Source organism: Balaenoptera ricei, chromosome 2 (genome assembly GCF_028023285.1).
Source record: "Balaenoptera ricei isolate mBalRic1 chromosome 2, mBalRic1.hap2, whole genome shotgun sequence".
Lineage (NCBI taxonomy): Eukaryota > Metazoa > Chordata > Mammalia > Artiodactyla > Balaenopteridae > Balaenoptera > Balaenoptera ricei.
The window spans coordinates 24253203-24272845 of record NC_082640.1 but is presented as its reverse complement, the minus strand read 5'-3'; the positions used below and the strand labels follow the sequence as shown (position 1 = coordinate 24272845).

At 38.6% G+C, this 19643-nt stretch overlaps 1 protein-coding gene across 2 annotated transcripts in view; it reads right to left on the bottom strand.

Annotated features, from left to right (window-relative positions):
* KIN (Kin17 DNA and RNA binding protein) overlaps positions 1-19643 on the bottom strand; it is a 35925-nt gene that overhangs the window by 11046 nt on the left and 5236 nt on the right. The window contains exons 3-9 of one of the 2 annotated variants that reach the window (XM_059915324.1): positions 18832-18875; positions 18625-18747; positions 17626-17807; positions 15156-15204; positions 14136-14193; positions 2313-2442; positions 319-369 (exon numbers count right to left, since the gene is read on the bottom strand). In XM_059915324.1, coding sequence (XP_059771307.1) covers positions 319-369; positions 2313-2442; positions 14136-14193; positions 15156-15204; positions 17626-17807; positions 18625-18747; positions 18832-18875 — 637 coding nt within the window. The remainder of the gene's footprint in view (positions 1-318; positions 370-2312; positions 2443-14135; positions 14194-15155; positions 15205-17625; positions 17808-18624; positions 18748-18831; positions 18876-19643) is intronic. The other variant, XM_059915325.1, reaches the window with a different exon arrangement.

Genomic DNA, 19643 nt, shown 5'->3' with positions numbered 1-19643 from the left:
CTGTTTTTACAACAAAGTACCTAACTGGGTATTCTTATAGCAAAAATTGAAAATAATTCCAGGCTTAAATTCAAGGTGTCCATACACAAATCTGGCATTAAACTCAAGAAGCATTACTGGTCCATGAACATGAAGTAACCCTCTAATAACAATACAACCAATACTTACAGAGTAGATGCAAAGACAAGTCATTAAAGTTATAAATCTATCTATAGAATTTACAGATATTTAAAACATTTAGCCATTTATACCAAATGCTATTTAAATCATTCGCTTAAAAGCACATTTAGAAGTAAGAAGCCCCAGCGGGATACGTACAGGCTGGAGCCAGTAATCTGTTCGGGCAGCTCTTTTCTTCTCCTCTTCAATCTAGAGGACGCATGAGACATTCATAAAATTACCTCTTTAAAATCCTCAATTTATTTCAAATAACATTCCATTTAGCAAAAGAACACCATAAAACACACTTCACAGAAGATCGATATAATTTGCAAGCTCAGATAAACACAAACCTTGTTTGCAATTAGTTTTTGATTGAAAAAAAAAAGCAACTTGGATTTAAGAAAATAAGTGATAGGCAAGTCAACTGACCAAGAAGATAAACGCAAACAACCTCTATTGGGTCAATACTGCAACGCCACCTGCCAGCATTACTCTGCCCTATCCCTGCTTCCTCCCCTGGACTGTCATGAGCTGGAAAACAGGCGATGTTTTCAGGGGGTAAAAACATAACTCTTACAGACCAATTTAGCACAGCATAGTTGGGTATACAGTTTGATGGCAAAGAGGAGCTTCCCTGTTTGATAAGGATAATAAAGCTTGTGAATGGAGGGGAAGAAAAACACAACCAGGAGAGAAGTAAATGAAAGGGTGACCAAAAGAAAACGTGCTGACCAGCCGACCTAGCTGTATCTCACAGCTTTTTCTTTCTCACCTGCTCAGTTAACCCTAAGTACCTACTTTCAAAGGGACTGAACAATGTCGCTCTTTGGTTGATTCAAAACCTCATCTTAATTCCTCCAACTTTCCAATATGAACAAAAAGTATTCTAAACTTGGCATGGTTATATTCTAAGCAGGTAGATCTGGCTTTCCATTTTACTTTGAATTAAATTCGAAATGGCTTATAAGACCTCTGTGGTGTTGCCCCTGTTTCTCTCTCCAACCTCAAATGTCACCACTCTTGTGCTTACCATGCTCTAGCCACCTGGATCTTCCCTTTGGATGCTGAACTAGAGACCTCCCCTGCCCTAGCGGGGGAACAAGCTATCTCCCCACTCCCTGCCCTCAGACCTCCTCAGCACATAGCATTTTGTAATTACTTATCCACTGGTTCACTTGGTCGTGGAATGCCTCCTTCACTAGGGTGAAAGCTACATGACATGCAGGGACTGTGTTTTTCTCCCTACTCTACACATGCAGGACCACATGATGCCCAGCACATAACAGCAACTCAGTATCTGCTGAATGATGGAGTGACTACATCTCACAGCGTACACACGTTATATTATACTTTAAGCTTTTCTAACTGTCCCGCATTGTGTGAGGACTCAGTAACAGGGAAGACCAAACAGTTACCCCCATCCCTTCACAAATGAAGAAAAGGGATGAGGAGACCAGAGGAAATGATGTTACGGGGAAAAACGTTAGCTTCTTGTATCCATTTATTCTTTCTCTTCACCTTTTCTACTTATTTCATAAATTTATTGATAAGGGAAGGTGATGTGTTGGAAGGGAGAAAGGAATATTTAGGAATATATTAAGAACCTTCTGCAGAACGGCTCTAGAATTTCAGGTAAATTTAGAGCAAAAGTATAGCCCTAGATCCAGATAATCATAGGTTTTCAATGATTCATCGTATAAACTTGGCCATCAGGTTAAATCAAATTAAAAATATGTCAGAGCTTTCTCTCCCGGCTAGGAGGTGGTAAGTGGAAATCAGAGGCAACACGAGAGCCCAGGTTGGTGGGGGCATCCATGGAGGATGCCAATTTCACGAAGCCACCAAAGGTGAGCAGAGCTTTCATTTCTGGCTTCAATTACCACTGAGGTTCTCCTAAACGAACTCTATTGACCATAATTTCATGGAGTGTTTTGAAGATAGCACTTGAGGCAAGAAAATAAACCTATCTAAGGAGGTTCCAGCTCCATTCAGATGGAACTACATCTAGGCTCTTTTTTCCTAACCTGGTATGAGCACATTTTTCTCACTTTATATTAATCTCATAATTGGTGAAACTATTTAACTTTCCTTGGTTGGAATCACATCATTCCCCAAACAGCTAGAGTTGACAAGCAGTTCATAAAGCGTACCTCCATGATTTCATCGAGTGCAGATTTCTTCTTCTTCTTTTCTTTTGACTGAGCTGAGCTCTGGGAAGATTCCTTCCGTTTCACCGATGCTGCGTTCCCTATTGTCTTCAGAGCACTTGGTCCCAAAGAACTGATGGGAAGAGGAACCGTGCTGTTAACAAAAACTGTGCAAAGACGTAGGCTTTATAATGTGCAAAAGGAACAACACAGAAGAAATCTGTTATATGGTTAGTTTCCAACAGATTAGTCAAAACTACGAAGGGTGTGTCTATCACGTACAGACTGGCAGCACCATGAGAACATGGAACCCTTCCTGTCCCTCCCACCTTCAGTTAGTGCCACTCTATCAGTGTGGCTGAGTGACGGATGACAGCATTGGCTTCAGGGTTGCCGCCACCAGGGTTTGATCCTACTTCTGCTGGGACCTTGAGCAATTAACTTTTCTAAGCCTCATTTCTTCACATATAAACGGGGATAATAATGTGACCCAACTGTAGCTCGACCGGCAGGATTAAGTGAGATGTTTGTAAAACAGCTGGTAGAAGTCCAGCACATTGTTATCAGTTCTATTTCTTTAAAGCAAAGATCTCAACATTCAATTAGAAATTTTTTTATCATTCCCAATTGCCTAACGTCATCAGTGTACATTCTAAATTTCTGAGTGCCATGATAAAATTGTCACCACAGGCCCCAGAATGCCATCCCTGATGTATTATGTATACTTGTCATTCTGAACAATTTGCTATTGACTGAGCCATGTCCTGTGCTTCAAGCTTTTGCAAATCTGCACATGCCTCTTTTATACCTAAAATAGTCTCTCCATTTATCTCCATTTGCTGAACTTCTTTAAGATCCATTCTTCATGAGGCTTCTTGGAATTTGTCGTTTTTGAACCACCATAGCACTTTGGGGCAGGCTTCCCACTCCACCTGGTATATAACCATTTGTATACGTGACTCCTCTCTCACAGTAGGGGAGAGAATATATATAGCCACATATATATATATATATATATTTTTTTCCCCCCCTGTAAAGTAGCAGTAACTATCTTGTGACTCAGATAAAATAGATGCTCCATTAATATTTGCTGACTCACTGAATATTATCAGTCTAGTTATTTGATTTGTCATACTTGTAAAATACAAAGAACACATATTTGCACAAAGCTACCATGGAAACAAGAAAAAAAGTATGATTAATAGAAAATACAGTAGAGTTAATATTTTCCACTCTTTGGACCTTTTCCTTAAGGCATTTAAAGGCAGCATTAGCTTTATTAGCAGCCGGATGACTGTCAGGACTCCCAGTGGAGCCTGCAGGCAACTGAAATCCCTGCTTCTTATATGGGGAGGCTGCAGGTCAGGACTCCCCCACCCCGTCTTCATGGAAGCCATTCTCTCTTTATCTAACTGGAAGGCTTTACATTTACTCTTGCAACATTTCACTTACTAGGTTTTGTCCCATAATTCAATCCTCTGACATACTTTTAAGTTCTAAGGTTTGTGACAACTGTAAATAATATACATTGGTTGTGAACAGATTAAGTCCAAATAAAGATAAACTCTTCAATGTGCTACTCAAAATAAATATTCTTTAGATTTAAATGTACTTTGAGCTAGGAATCCACTGAATTTAGCAATAATTCCAGTTCATAAACAACCCCAATATGTCTATATAAATAGGCACTAATAATCCCAGCAGAAGGGCAGCTAGGATTATGTGGCTATTTTGGGGTCTAGTAATTACCTCTTCCTTACATGTTCACAAACCACCTATTTCCTACTATAATCACTAGGAAAACAAAATGTGTCTATATATACAGTGGGGTATTATTATTCAGATTAAAAAAGGAACGAAATTCTGATCCATGCCACAACATGGATAAACCCTGAAGAGCTTATGCTAAGTGAAAGAAGCCAGACACAAAAGGACAAACACTGTATGATTCCACTCAAATGAGGTAGTTAAATTCATAAAGACAGAAGAGTAGAACAGAGGTAACCAGGGGCTAAGGGGAAGCGTAGTGGGGAGTTATTTTTTAGTGGGTTCAGAGTTTCAGTTTTGGATGATGAAAAGATTTGGAGATGGATACCGGCGATGGGTGCACAACAATGTGAGTCTACTTAATGCCACTGAATTGTATACCTAAAAATGGTTAAAATGGACCATCTTATGTTATGTATATTTCACCACACAAAAAAATTAAACTGAATAGGAAAAATAAAGTTTTCTGTTTAGAAAATGTATTCAGCATTACTAAATGATTAAAATGCGAGCATCATTGGAAATAAAAAGATGAACAGAATAGCCCATCAGGATCTCATGATGTAGTGGGAGAACAGATACGGAGGGCATTCCGGGAGAAAGAGCAGTAGATGCAAGCGAGGGTGAGACCACAGAGTGCTTAGGAGACAAATGGCTTAGCGGAGCTGCGGTGCAGATGGCAGGTGGTACACCTGTAAACATAACTAGAGGTTATCATATAGACGATGGCTTAAATTGCTGATGGTCTTTAACAAGAGAAAGACATGGTAAGATCTGACGTTCAGAAAGATCCTTTCTGCTTGTGATATCAAGAATCTCTTAGAGGGACTTCCCTGGTGGCACAGTGGTTAAGAATCTGCCTGCCAACATAGGGAACACGGGTTTGATCCCTGGTCCAGGAAGATCCCATGTGCTGTGGAACAACTAAGCCCATGCGCCACAACTACTGAGCCGGCATGCCACAACTACGGAAGCCTGTGCACCTAGAGCCTGTGCTACACAACAAGAGAAGCCACCACAATGAGAAGCCCACGCACCACAACGAAGAGTAGCCCCCGCGCACAGCAATGAAGATCCAACACAGCCAAAAATAAATAAATAAATAAATAAATTTAAAAAAAAAGAGTCTCTTAGAGCTAAAATGAACAAATGAAAAATATAAAGAAAGTTGATGAGACATGATGAAGGACAGTATTCTAAAAGATTAATAAAACATAATAAATTTGAATACCTAGTTGAAAAGAATATTCTAAAAAAACAAAAATTATACAAATGATCAAAATTGACACAAGATTAAATTGAAAAACTGAATAAACTAATGACTAAAAAGAAACTGAATCAGTAAAAACTATTCCTTCACCTGCAAAAGACACCAGCACAATATCTTACAGAAAAGTTTTACCTTTCAAGAAGTGATGATCCCGTCTTAAAAACACTATTTAGAGTAGTCAAAAGAGAATATGTATACAAATCATTTTAAGAGTTTACTATCACCAGGAGCACAGAAAAGAAAATTAAACATCAATCTCACTTCTGAACATGAAATTAAAACGCAAAAGAAAATAGCCAATTTGTTTCCAGCTTTGCTTTGTATGATATTTAATCTTACACCAGCTGCTGTAACAATAATGCCCCTCCTCCCCAAAAAAAGATTCTAGTAGAAAGGTGAGAGATTGAGACAGGGTCAAATGAGGTTAAAATCAAGGCAGGAAATGAACAGTAACAGACTGGAAATGGAACGGAAGGCTTCTAGAACAGCCCTAGGATTCTGCTTTCAGTAACTGGAGTGGGCATTTGTGCCAAGCCTTCCTGGAGACGTGGAGGTGTGTGGAGGCCAGGCTGTGTCTAGAGACGGAAAACCAAAGACAGCGTGTGGCTGACAGGGTCTTGATGTTCCGGTTGGGTGTCAGGTCTGAGCCTCTGAGGTAGGAGAGCCAAGTTCAGGACTTTGGTCCACTAGAGACCTCCCGGCCCCAGGTAATATCTATAGTCAAGAGCTCTCCCAGACATCTCTGTCTCAACGCTAAGACCCAGCTCAACTCAACAACCAGCACGCCATGCCAAACAACTAGAAAGACAGGAACACAACCCCACCCATTAGCAGAGAGGCTGCCTAAAATCATACTAAGTTCACAGACACCTCAAAACACACCACTGGATACAGTCCTGCCCACCAAAAGACAAGATCCAGCCCCACCCACCACTACACAGGCACCAGTCGCCTCCACCAGGAAGCCTACACAAGCCACTGAGCCAACCTTACCCACTGCGGGCAGACACCAAAAACAATGGGAACTACGAACCTGCAGCCTGCGAAAAGGACACCCCAAACACAGTAAGTTAAGCAAAATGAGAAGACAGAGAAATATACAGCAGATGAAGGAGCAAAGTAAAAAACCACCAGATGAAACAAATGAATAGGAAATAGGCAGTCTACCTGAAAAAGAGTTCAGACTACTGATAGTAAAGATGATCCAAAATCTTGGAAATAGAATGGAGAAAATGCAAGAAACGTTTAACAAGGAACTAGAAGAACTAAAGAGCAAACAAACAATGATGAACAGCACAATAAATGAAATTAAAAATTCTCTAGAAGGAATCAGTAGCACAATAACTGAGGCAGAAGAATGGATAACTGACCTGGAAGATAAAATAGAGGAAATAACTACTGCAGAGAAGAATAAAGAAAAAAGAATGAAATGAATTGAGGACAGTCCCAGAGACCTCTGGGACAATATTAAACACACCAACATTCGAATTATAGGGGTCCCAGAAGAAGAATAGAAAAAGAAAGGGACTGAGAAAATATCAGAAGAGATTATAGTTGAAAACTTCCCTAATATGGGAAAGGAAATAGTCAATCAAGCCCAGGAAGTGCAGAGTCCCATAAAGGATAAGTCCAAGGAGAAACATGCCAAGACACATATTAATCAAACTATCAAAAATTAAATACAAAGAAAAAATATTAAAGGCAGCAAGGGAAAAGCAACAAATAACATACAAGGGAATCCCCATAAGGTTAACAGCTGATTTTTCAGCAGAAACTCTGCAAGCCAGAAGGGAATGGCAGGACAAATTTAAAGTGATGAAAGGGAAAAACCTGTAACCAAGATTACTCTACCCAGCAAGGATCTCATTTAGATTTGACAGAGAAATTAAAACCTTTACAGACAAGCAAAAGCTAAGAGAATTCAGCACCAACAAACCAGCTTTACAACAAATGTTAAAGAAACTTCTTTAGGCAGGAAACACAAGAGAAGGAAAAGACCTACAAAACAAACCCAAAACAATTAAGAAAATGGTAATAGGAACATACATATTGATAACTACCTTAAATGAAAATAGATTAAATGCTCCCACCAAAGGACATAGACTGGCTGAATGGATACAAAAACAAGACCGATATATATGCTGTCTACAAGAGACCCACTTCAGACCTAGGGACACATACAGACAGAAAGTGAGGGGAGAGAAAAAGATATTCCATGCAAATGGAAATCAAAAGAAAGCTGGAGTAGCAACTCTCATATCAGACAAAATAGACTTTAAAATAAAGACTATTACAAGAGACAAAGAAGGACACTACATAATGATCAAGGGATCAATCCAAGAAGAACATATAACAATTGTAAATACTTATGCACCCAACATAGGAGCACCTCAATACATAAGGGAAATGCTAACAGCCATAAAAGGGGAAATCGACAGTAACACAATCATAGTAGGGGACTTTAACACCCCACTTTCACCAATGGACAGATCATCCAAAATGAAAATAAGAAAGGAAACACAAGCTTTAAATGACACATTAAACAAGATGGACTTAACTGATATTTATAGGACATTCTATCCAAAAGCAAAAGAATACACTTTCTTCTCAAGTGCTCATGGAACATTCTCCAAGATAGATCATATCTTGAGTCACAAATCAAACCTTGGTAAACTTAAGAAAACTGAAACCAAATCAAGTATCTTTTCAAAGCACAATACTATGAGACTAGATATCAATAACAGGAAAAAACCTGTAAAAAATACAAACCCGAGGAGGCTAAACAATACACTATTAAATAACCAAGAGATCACTGAAGAAATCAAAAAGGAAATCAAAAAATACCTAGAAACAAATGACAATGAAAACACGACATCCCAAAACCATGGGATGCAGCAAAAGCAGTTCTAAGAGGAAAGTTTACAGCAATACAATCCTACCTTAAGAAACAAGAAACGTCGCAAATAAACAGCCTAACCTTACACCTAAAGCAATTAGAGAAAGAAAAACAAAAAACCCCCAAAGTTAGCAGAAGGAAAGAAATCATAAAGATCAGATCAGAAATAAATGAAAAAGAAATGAGGGAAACAATAGCAAAGATCAAAAAAACTAAAAGCTGGTTCTTTGAGAAGATACACAAAATTGATAAACCATTAGCCAGACTCATCAAGAAAAAAAGGGAGAAGACTCAAATCAACAGAATTAGAAATGAAAAAGGAGAAGTAACAACTGACACCGCAGAAATGCAAAGGATCGTAAGAGCTTACTGCAAGCAACTACATGCCAATAAAATGGACAATCTGGAAGAAATGGACAAATTCTTAGAAAAGCACAACCTTCTGAGACTGAACCAGGAATAAATAGAAAATATAAACAGACCAATCACAAGCACTGAAATTGATACTGTGATTAAAAATCTTCCAAAAGACAAAAGCCCAGGACCAGATGGCTTCACAGGCAAATTCTATCAAAGATTTAGAGAAGAGCTAACACCTATCCTTCTCAGACTCTTCCAAAATATAGCAGAGGGAGGAACACTGCCAAACTCATTCTATGAGGCCACCATCACCCTGATACCAAAACCAAAGATGTCACAAAAAAAGAAAACTACAGGCCAATATCACTGATGAATACAGATGCAAAAATCCTCAACAAAATACTAGCCAACAGAATCCAACAGCACATTAAAAGGATCATACAGCATGATCAAGTGGGGTTTATCCCAGGAATGCAAGGATTCTTCAATATATGCAAACGAATCAATGTGATAAACCATATTAACAAACTGAAGGAGAAAAACCGTATGATCATCTCAATAGATGCAGAAAAAGCTTTTGACAAAATTCAATACCCATTTATGATAAAAACTCTCCAGAAAGCAGGCACAGAGGGAACTTACCTCAACATAATAAAGGCCATATATGACAAACCCATAGCCAACATCATTCTCAATGGTGAAAAACTGAAACCATTTCCTCTAAGATCAGGAACAAGAAAAGGTTGCCCACTCTCACTGCTATTATTCAACTTAGTTTTGGAAGTTTTAGCCACAGCAATCAGAGAAGAAAAAGAAATAAAAGGAATCCAAATCAGAAAAGAAGAAGTAAAACTGTCACTGTTTGCAGATGACATGATACTATACGTAGAGAATCTTAAAGATGCTACCAGAAAACTACTAGAGCTAATCAATGAATTTGGTAAAGGAACAGGATACAAAATTAATGCACAGAAATCTCTTGCATTCCTATACACTAATGATGAAAAATCTGAAAGAGAAATTAAGGAAACACTCCCATTTGCCACTGAAACAAAAAGAATAAAATACCTAGGAATAAACCTACCTAAGGAGACAAAAGACCTGTATGCAGAAAACTGTAAGACACTGATGAAAGAAATTAAAGATGATACAAACAGATGGAGAGATATACCATGTTCTTGGATTGGAAGAATCAACATTGTGAAAATGACTATACTACCCAAAACAATCTACAAATTCAATGCAATCCCTATCAAACTACCAATGGCATTTTTCACAGAACTAGAACAAAACTTTTCACAATTTGTATGGAAACACAAAAGACCCCGAATAGCCAAAGCAATCTTGAGAAAGAAAAACGGAGCTGGAGGAATCAGGCTCCCTGACTTCAGACTATACTACAAAGCTACAGTAATCAAGACAGTATGGTACTGGCACAAAAAACAGAAGTATAGATCAATGGAACAGGATAGAAAGCCCAGAGATAAACCCATGTACGTATGGTCACCTTATCTTTGATAAAGGAGGCAAGAATATACAATAGAGAAAAGACAGCCTCTTTAATAAATGGTGCTGGGAAAACTGGATAGCTACATGTGAAAGAATGAAATTAGAACACTTCCTAACACTGTACACAAAAATAAACTCAAAATGGATTAAAGGTCTAAATGTAAGGCCAGACACTATAAAACTCTTAGAGGAAAACACTCTTATGACATAAATCACAGCAAGATCCTTTTTGACCCACCTCCTAGAGAAATGGAAATAAAAACAAAAATAAACAAATGGGACCGAATGAAACTTAAACGCTTTTGCACAGCAAGAAAACCATAAACAAGAAGAAAAGACAACCCTCAGAATGGGAGAAAATATTTGCAAGCAAAGCAACTGGCAAAGGATTAATCTCCAAAATATACAAGCAGCTCATGCAGCTCAGTATCAAAAAAACAAACAACCCAATCCAAAAATGGGCAGAAGATCTAAATAGACATTTCTCCAAAGAAGATATACAGATTGCCAACAAACACATGAAAGGATGTTCAACATCATTAATCATTAGAGAAATGCAAATCAAAACTACAATGAGGTATCACCTCACACAGGACAGAATGGCCATCATCAAAAAATCTATAAGCAATAAATGCTGGAGAGGGTGTGGCGAAAAGGGAACCCTCTTGCGCTGGTTGGTGGGAATGTAAATTGATACAGCCACTATGGAGAACAGTATGGAGGTTCCTTAAAAAACTAAAACTAGAACTACCATACGACCCAGCAATTCCACTACTGGGCATATACCCTGAGAAAACCATAATTCAAAAAGAGTCATGTACCACAATGTTCACTGCAGCACTATTTACAATAGCCAGGATATGGAAGCATGCTAAGTGTCCATCGACAGATGAATGGATAAAGGAGATGTGGCACATATATAGCATGGCATATTACTCAGCCATAAAATAAACGAAATTGAGATATTTGTAGTGAGGTGGATGGACCTAGAGTCTGTCCTACAGAGTGAAGTAGGTCAGAAAGAGAAAAAGAAACACCGTATGCTAACACATATGTATGGAATCTAAAAAAAAAAATGGTTCTGAAAAACCTAGGGGCAGGACAGGAATAAAGACGGAGACATAGAGAATGGACTTGAGGACACAGGGAGGGACAAGGGTAAGCTGGGACAAAGTGAGAGACTAGCATGGACATATACACACTACCAAATGTAAAATAGAAAGCTAGTGGGAAGCAGCCACATAGCACAGGGAGGTCAGCTCGGTGCTTTGTGACCACCTAGAGGGGTGGGATAGGGAGGGTGGGAGGGAGACACAAGAGGGAGGAGATATGGGGATGTATGTATACATCCAGCTGATTCACTTCGTTATACAGCAGAAACTAACACAACACTGTAAAGCAATTATACTCCAATAAAGATGTTAAAAAAAAAAAAAAAAGACAGGGAAGCCCAAAGGAAAAACAGAAGTGAGAACTGAGTAATCTTTGTTCCAGCAATGGGGAAGCAGGGCTTATCTTTGTGCCTCACACAGCCTAAATTATCCATTTTTGATATCTAGATCACTTAGTTAATTCTGGGTTTTAAATATATAAGAGATATAAATCAACAGGAAAATAAATCCCAACCTCTAAAAAAATACACCATAATTTCAGAAAAAGAAAACTTAGATAGTCTCTCCATTGTATTATCTACGACACTATTTTCACATTACTGTAGACAGTTGAGACTGAAGTCACAGAACTTGGTCAAATAAAACTAATGTTTTTACTAATAAAATCACAGTTTGGCATAGGGATGTAATAGGCTGAATAGCAGACCCCCAAAGCTATCAGGTCCTCATCCTTGGAACCTACAAATGTTACCTTATTTGGAAAAAGGCTCTTTGCAAATGGGATTAAGTTAAAGATTTTAAAATGAGATTATTCTGGATTATCTGGGTGGGCTCTAACTGCAACCACATGCATCCTTTAAGAAGGAAGCAGGGACTTCCCTGGTGGCACAGTGGTTAAGAATCTGCCTGCCAATGCAGGGGACACGGGTTCGATCCCTGGTCCAGGAAGATCCCACATGCCGTGGAGCAAATAAGCCCGTGTGCCACAACTACTGAGCCTGCGGTCTAGAGCCTGTGAGCCACAACTACTGAAGCCCTCATGCCTAAAGCCGAGCTTCGCAACAAGAGAAACCACTGCAATGAGAAGCCCACGCACCGCAACGAACAGTAGCCCCCACTCGATGCAACTAGAGAAAGCCCACGTGCAGCAACGAAGACCCAAAGCAACCAAATAAATAAGTAAATAAATAAAAATAAAATTTAAAAAAAAAGAGGGAAGCAGAGGGGGATGACACACAGAGGGGAAGGTGATGTGAAGACGGAGCAGAGATAAATCTGAAGGGATGCAACCAAAAGCCCAGGAATGCCTGCAGCCACCAGAAGCCGGAAGAGGTGAGGAACAGATTCTCCCCAGAGACTCTCGGGGGGAGCACAGGCCTGCAGACACCTTGATTTTGGCTCAAGGATACTGATTTCAGAACTCTGGCCTCCAGAGACAGAATCAATTTCTGTTGTTTCAAGCCACCTAGTTTGTGGTAACTTGTTACAGCAGCCATAGAAAACTAACATAAGGGCGATCAATTTGGGGCCCAGTGGGACCAATCTCAACATTCATCTACACTTAGGAATAACAAATAATAAAGGAAAATAGAAACACATAAGGGTCCAAAACTATATGGCATTTGTTAAGATATACTCCAGCCTGTCTTCCAGGTCATATCACAGCAATATTTTGAAAAGAAATTTTCTTTTCAAATGTATCATATATAGAACCCAATTAACCAATTTCTTCATGATATCTAATATAGATGTTACTACTGAAACGCTTTGGTCAAAGTTAAGACAGTTGGCAAGTCATCCTGAAGCAGTTAGGCATTGTTGACTCAGACTGCCCGTTTCCTTCAATTCTCCTAGACACTTATGTAGTCGTGCAAATAACCACTAGCCTGTAAACTAACCAAAAAAAAAAAAAAAAAAAAAAACCTCCCACAAACAAAAAACTGAGTTAGGTTAAATAAGCACCATGTAGAATATTAAGTAAAACAGCAAATCACCCAGCTTAAAACTAAATTGCAGTAGATACTGAATATACAGTGCCCTCCTGAATATCCTGTCTGATTTATCTTTTCACCTCCATAACCAAACTGAATGCACTGCACATCACAAGTACTGCACAGATATTTGGTGAAAGAATATATGAGAACTGCAAGAGAAGAGAACATGAAAAGTAGATATAAATACCTGACTACGTGCCATACCAGGGCTTGAAAAATTGCAGTTGAGGGCCAGATCCAGTCTGCTGCTTGTTTTTATAAATAAGATTTTACTGGAACACAGCCAAGCTCATTCACTTATGTATCATCTGTGGCTGCATCCTCACTCTGAGAGCAGAGTTAAGTGATGACAAAGACACATGGCCAACAAAGTCTAAAATATTTACTACGTGGCTCTTTATAGAAAAGGCTGGTCAAGTCTTGCTCAGTACCACACCATCTAGAAGGGAAGGCAATTATTACTGAGTGTCTACTAATGCACTTATATTCTACCAGGTGCTAAGGAGATAGCTGAATAAGTTAGTCTCTGTTCTCAGAAAATCATAATAGAGCAGGTAAAATAACAAGTGTGTACTCCAGCTAACAAACTTGATAGTGGGCTATGACAGAAAACTGAATAGTATTGCCATAGCACAGAAAGAACCTTTAAGTGGAGAAGCTTTCAGGGAGAAGCAAATGTTTACCATGTGAAGCATTTAATCAAAATGAGCTTTTCCTTAAAAGATAGAATCAGCTCATCATAGGCAAATAAGAAAAAAACCAGTTCCTAAGAAAATAAAACAAAACAATCATTAAACAAAAAAGAGATGAAAATAACAACCAGAAAAAAATAATTCACAGTACTGCACCTTTTAAAATGTAGTAATCAACATTTCATCAAAATTTTCAGGTTCTAAGATACCTGTTCACATAGCTCACCTTGATTTGGAAGATGCTCCTCCTGAACTACATGCTCCTTTATTCAAATTAAATGTAACTGCAAGAAAAGAATTGGTATTCCATATATATTTCAGGAAAATTATAATAAAACAGCAGATATAATAAAACAAAATTATAATAAAAATTATAATAAATATCACAATGCAGCTACGTAGAAATTCATGGACATTTTGAATACATGAGAGCTGGAATGCTCCTACCCAGAGATCATAAACTCCTGTAAAATATACTGGGCTGATGCTTAACAGAGCTGGGAAAGACCATCATATGATGTAGCAGACAGCCTTGGCCACTTCCCCACTCCACTGCCCCTCTCCCCTTGGTAACAGGAATCCAATTTTGTTTGGGTGTCCAAACCCCTCACATATGGCTTGGAGGATGCTATGGTCCGAAGGTTTGTGTCCCCTCCCAAATCCAAATGCTGAAAACCTAATGCCCAAGGTGATGGGACTAGGGGGTGGGACCTATGGGAGGTGATTAGTAAGGCTCTTTGGTCTAAACCAATCAAAATAATTCCACTCCCTTTCCAAGTGACTGTTTTTGAGGTGGACATGTGATACAGTCTGGTCAATGACATTCAAAAGGAAGTCTGCTGGTGGGAAGAAGGTCTTCTAGGAAAAGTTTCCTTGCTCACAGGGGACTCCAAAGGAGAGAGATGCTCTCTGTCTTCTTCTGGACAATGCTGGGTCTGCATATGACGGCTGGACTGCCGGCAGCCACCTTGTGTCCAGCTGCTGATAGTGTGGCATCTGGAACCACCCTACCTCTGGGACTCTTGGTATGGCAAGGTATTTCCTTATTGTTTAGGCTCATTTTACTCAGTCTGGTTACTTGTTGCTGTCAGCATTCCATCCAGTTCACTGTTAGCACCTTTTCATTTTACTGATGAGAATAATCCAGACAGATAATACCTCTTGCTCCCAAACATGTTGCTAGTTTCTGGCAGAGCCAATACAAAAGCATCCATATTAAAAAAGGAAGAAAGAAAAGTAAAACTACCTTTTTCTTCATCATTTTCTCTGCTTAATTCCGTAAAAACAGGGACTTCCTTTAAAAAAAAAGTTTGAAGGTTTGGTTCACAACTGCATTTACCATCAATATTCAATAGTCCTTAATTATGACTTGCTACCTAAAATGGTTTAAGATACTAATTAAGAAATTATATGTATTGCAAATATTCTTCAATAAAGAATTATTCTATGGGGGGAAAAAAGTAGCTTTTCTGTACCAAACTGCAGAAGTTTACCTACATTTTTATTTCTATTACAATTTAAGCAGGAAACAACAACATAAAGCAATAAACTCTAGGAATCTTAGCTAGAGGATTACTTTAAACAGCAAAACCTTTCTCTTTTGTGGTACGCTTTAGTGTAATGATCAAGGGTCTAAGACTAACTCAAAGACGACTGTGTATAAAATCCACCTCTGCCACCTATGAGCCTTGTCATCTCGGTCAATCTCATCGTCTCCCTGAAGGCTCAATCATTACATCTTTAAAGTAGGGATAACCTACATATTTAGAGTTACGATAAGGGTTAATTAGGATAATATAAATAAAACACTTAGCATAGTGCCTGCTGTAGTGTTTGATAAATGTTAATTGTTGTTACTACTGATAAATAAGAAGGATGACCTTGAGATCTAGCTGAAATATTTTGTTAGGTAATGTCCATATAGGATTTCACAAAGGAACACAAAAGAACATGATCTTACTTTGAAAAAACTGATATGTTTAAATGTGGAATGAGGAAGCACTCATCAATAGAATTTCCCCTGCTTTTTTGGGTAAAGATACTGTTTACACCTGAAAAGTACAAATAACTTGAAGGTTTTAGCAATATTAAGCTAAAATGTTACAGAGCAATAACGTTATTCCAAAAAGTAAACCTCTTTCCTCAGTACAAGATGTGAATCCTTTGTAATTTCCACGATAGGAAGTTATAATTTTTTCTCTATTGAAAATGAAGATTTAAATTTTTAAAAAGCAAGAGAATAACAAGCTTTCAGTCTTAAGGAGTTTAAATTTCACATTTACAGCAGTTTAAGCACTGTTCCTGTTTTAATTTAATGTAGAAAACTCCTAAAAGATTGTGTGACAATACGCATGTTAATGTAAGTAACGTTAACACACACTCACTCTCTCACTTATCAAGAAGTTCAATCAACATGGTACAAAAGTTGATTCACAAAGTGATCCTCACTGATGTCTTAATTCTCATCGCCTGCTACTGCCTGCATCACTCTGTACTCAACGGCTTATACAACATGTGCTCCACAATGATCAGAACAGCTGTACTCATAATAGCTAAAAGCTGGAAATGAGCCACATGCTTCTCAACAGGAGAATGGATAAATAAATTGTATTATATTTGTAAAATGAAATACATCAATCAAAAAAAAGAGTGAAGCACTGATAGGAAAGGATGTAGACGAACTACACATACAGAACATTATACAGAGCTAAGGAAGCCAGACACAGAGAGAACAAACTGGATGATTCCATTCCTATGAAGTTCAAGGGCAGACTAAACTAACCAACAATCAATAGTATATCAGAACAGTGCTTCCTTCTTGGAGGACAAGGAATATTCATTGGGAATGGGCATGAGGGACCCTTCTAGGATACTAGAAATGTTCCATATCTTGATCTGAGTGGTGGCCACAGGGACTACCTATCTATTGATCCATCCATCCATCCATCTAAAGACACATACATATGTGAAAGTTCATCGAGCCGTAACCTTAAGATAAATGCACGTCATCCACTTTACTTCATGTGTGCTACAGCACAATAAAAAGTTTTTAAAAATACTAAATGGCTAGCAGTTTCACATACACACTAGGCTGTATTTTCCTGCTCACACACAACTTCTGGTATGTAAGCTCCTTGAGGGCAGGGATTTTTATCTTTTGTCCACTGGCTGTATCCCCAGTGCCTAGAAGAATGCCCGGCACACAGGAGGTGACCAATAAATGTCTGTTGAAATAAATGCCTTGATCTAGTTATTCTAACACCTGAACCAACTTTATCATGCTCTCCCTCCCCCATTTACCTGGATTTTACCCATTAATTCCTCAAGACTCCTCAGCCTAGGGGATATATCTACCTCCAAATATTCTAGGTCCTCCCCAGGCTGGAGCAAGTGCCAGCCCTCTGTGTTCTCACACAATGTGTTCATCCCCAGCACTGCATTAATTATAATCAGTTGAAACGCTCTGTTTATGTCTTCGCCACTAGCTACTGACTCTATTTTAGAAATGAGGAAACTGAGGTTTAGAAGATTCCATAATTACACTTGTGAAGTCAGTAAGTCAGGAATGGACCCAGGTTTGTCTCAACTCCACAGCCTGGACTTTTATACCTGGCTATGCTCTTTCTCCTACAAAACTCATTCAAGGCTTAAACAAACAAGCAATTTTGCTTCTTCAGACCTTTGTCTACTGCCTCTCTGGATGATGCCATGCCCACCTGCTCTCTCCCCTCCAGACCTCTTCTCACTTGTTCTTGAATAAATTTGGCAGTTTTTTCTTCATCATCAAGGTCCTGCTTCTTCTTCTTCTCTAGTTCCAGCTGCCGGCGGATCGTCTCAGGGTCCCTATCTATATACTGAATATACCAGCCTTTTGGTGTTTCGTCCACTTTGCACAAGCCTTAAAAAAAGTAACAGACACTATAATTTTGAATACAATCAAAGCTGACGGTACATATAAATGTGGTCTCTCTCTGCAGTATTTACTCATTCATTCAAATACACTCATTCAAACACATTCAAATACACAAATTCATACAGCACGTGAATTTTCCATATTTACAGTTAGTGACATTTAGACTTTAATTGGAATATTTTATCTCTTTAAAGAGAAAAGAAATATTATTTTGATTTTTGACTAGGTTGAGGCAACACGTTTAAACAAGGGAAACATAAAAAAAGCATTATCTTGCTTAGTAATTATTCAACTGTCTCTAAGTACTTAACATCCACTGAGTACAGGATATTCTGCTAACTTAACTAAGCAGAAATCTTCCCCAAAATGGAATAAAGAAACACACTGAATAACTAATACCTTGATACAAAAGTTCTTTCTCTGTTCTTTTCCTGAACTTTCCATCCTATTAGAAATGGGAAAAGAGGCAGCAAATTTAAAAACTGCCTTAAGAAGGGGTAACAGAAGTTTCCAAAAGTGCAATGAAGGTAGGGGGAAGAGTGGAAGAGGACGGGTACTGATCCTTAACCTAACGAGTGGATGCTTCAGTGATACGTCTTTGCACTGTTGACAGAATCCCTCCAGACGCTCTTACACACCTGCAGCGCACAAAACCAATCCTGGAAGACTATGCTCCTCTCCCCCAGTTTCTAACTGCCCTACTCATCCTCTTTTTCATAAATTTACACAGAAAATATGATCATTCTCTCCCTGCCTGCAGTGCGGCCATATAACAGCTGCTCACATCATGTCTTGTTCTTACCTTCTCTGCCCAGCCACTTAGTAAAATCTGTCAGCGTCTCCCACTGAGTGGCGTTCATGTGGATGTGCTCTCGGTGGCTGATGTACTCATTGTAAACGATGTTGTTGTGAACCCTCTTGGTTCCTAAGAAGAAATTACAACACTGCTGACCCTGAGCAGATTATGAGATTATAAAGTCATTATGTGCACAAGACTTAAGATACTTACCAAAGCGTCTCCTGAGAAGTTCTAGAAAGTCATTTCGGAATTCCCTAATAAAGCAGGGAGGGAAAGCATTAAGGTAATTTCTACAAATACATAGCATCACCTTCCTGAAATTTAAGCCATCATATAGTTTGCATGAGCACATGATATATAAAACATCTACTTGAATATCTGTTCCGAACCTTTAAAAACTGAACAAGGGAAGAATCCTGAAAGATTACAGCTTTCAAGAATTAAAGTTAAAAGTCAAGTTGGAGTTGGAACTTTTTGTCTTGGTAAAGGAGGCACAGCAAAAGTGCCCACACATCTTTGGAGCGGATTCTTCATGGAGTCTCAGTGCTACTGAATGTGGCATAATCATCCCATTCTATTGATAATAAAACGTGAAGTTGGCACTTAATGTGTCCCTCTGAGCTGAGCACACTGTGTTAAGTGACAGATAAACATAGGTGAATAAGATATACATTCTGACCAAGACGTTTACAGGTGAAGAGAAAGAGAAGGCTGTTCCCATCTGGCACAGAGACATGAAAGCGTCACTTGATATTTGAGAAATGACAGACATATAGACAATAGTTATTTCAAATTAAGTATTCAGTAGATATTTTCTCAAAAATAAACAAAGTGAGCCTGTCACGTCAAGAAAAACAACTGACGGTATTTGTTGCCAATGATAAAATTTGAGCTTTCAAGCAAAAAATGTGAATTCTGGTAAACTAGTATCCGCCACCATGAGTCTGACATACTTCCCAATACTTAAAGATGTTTCTGACAGCACTGAGTTGACATTAGTGAATATGATTTTATGATATTGC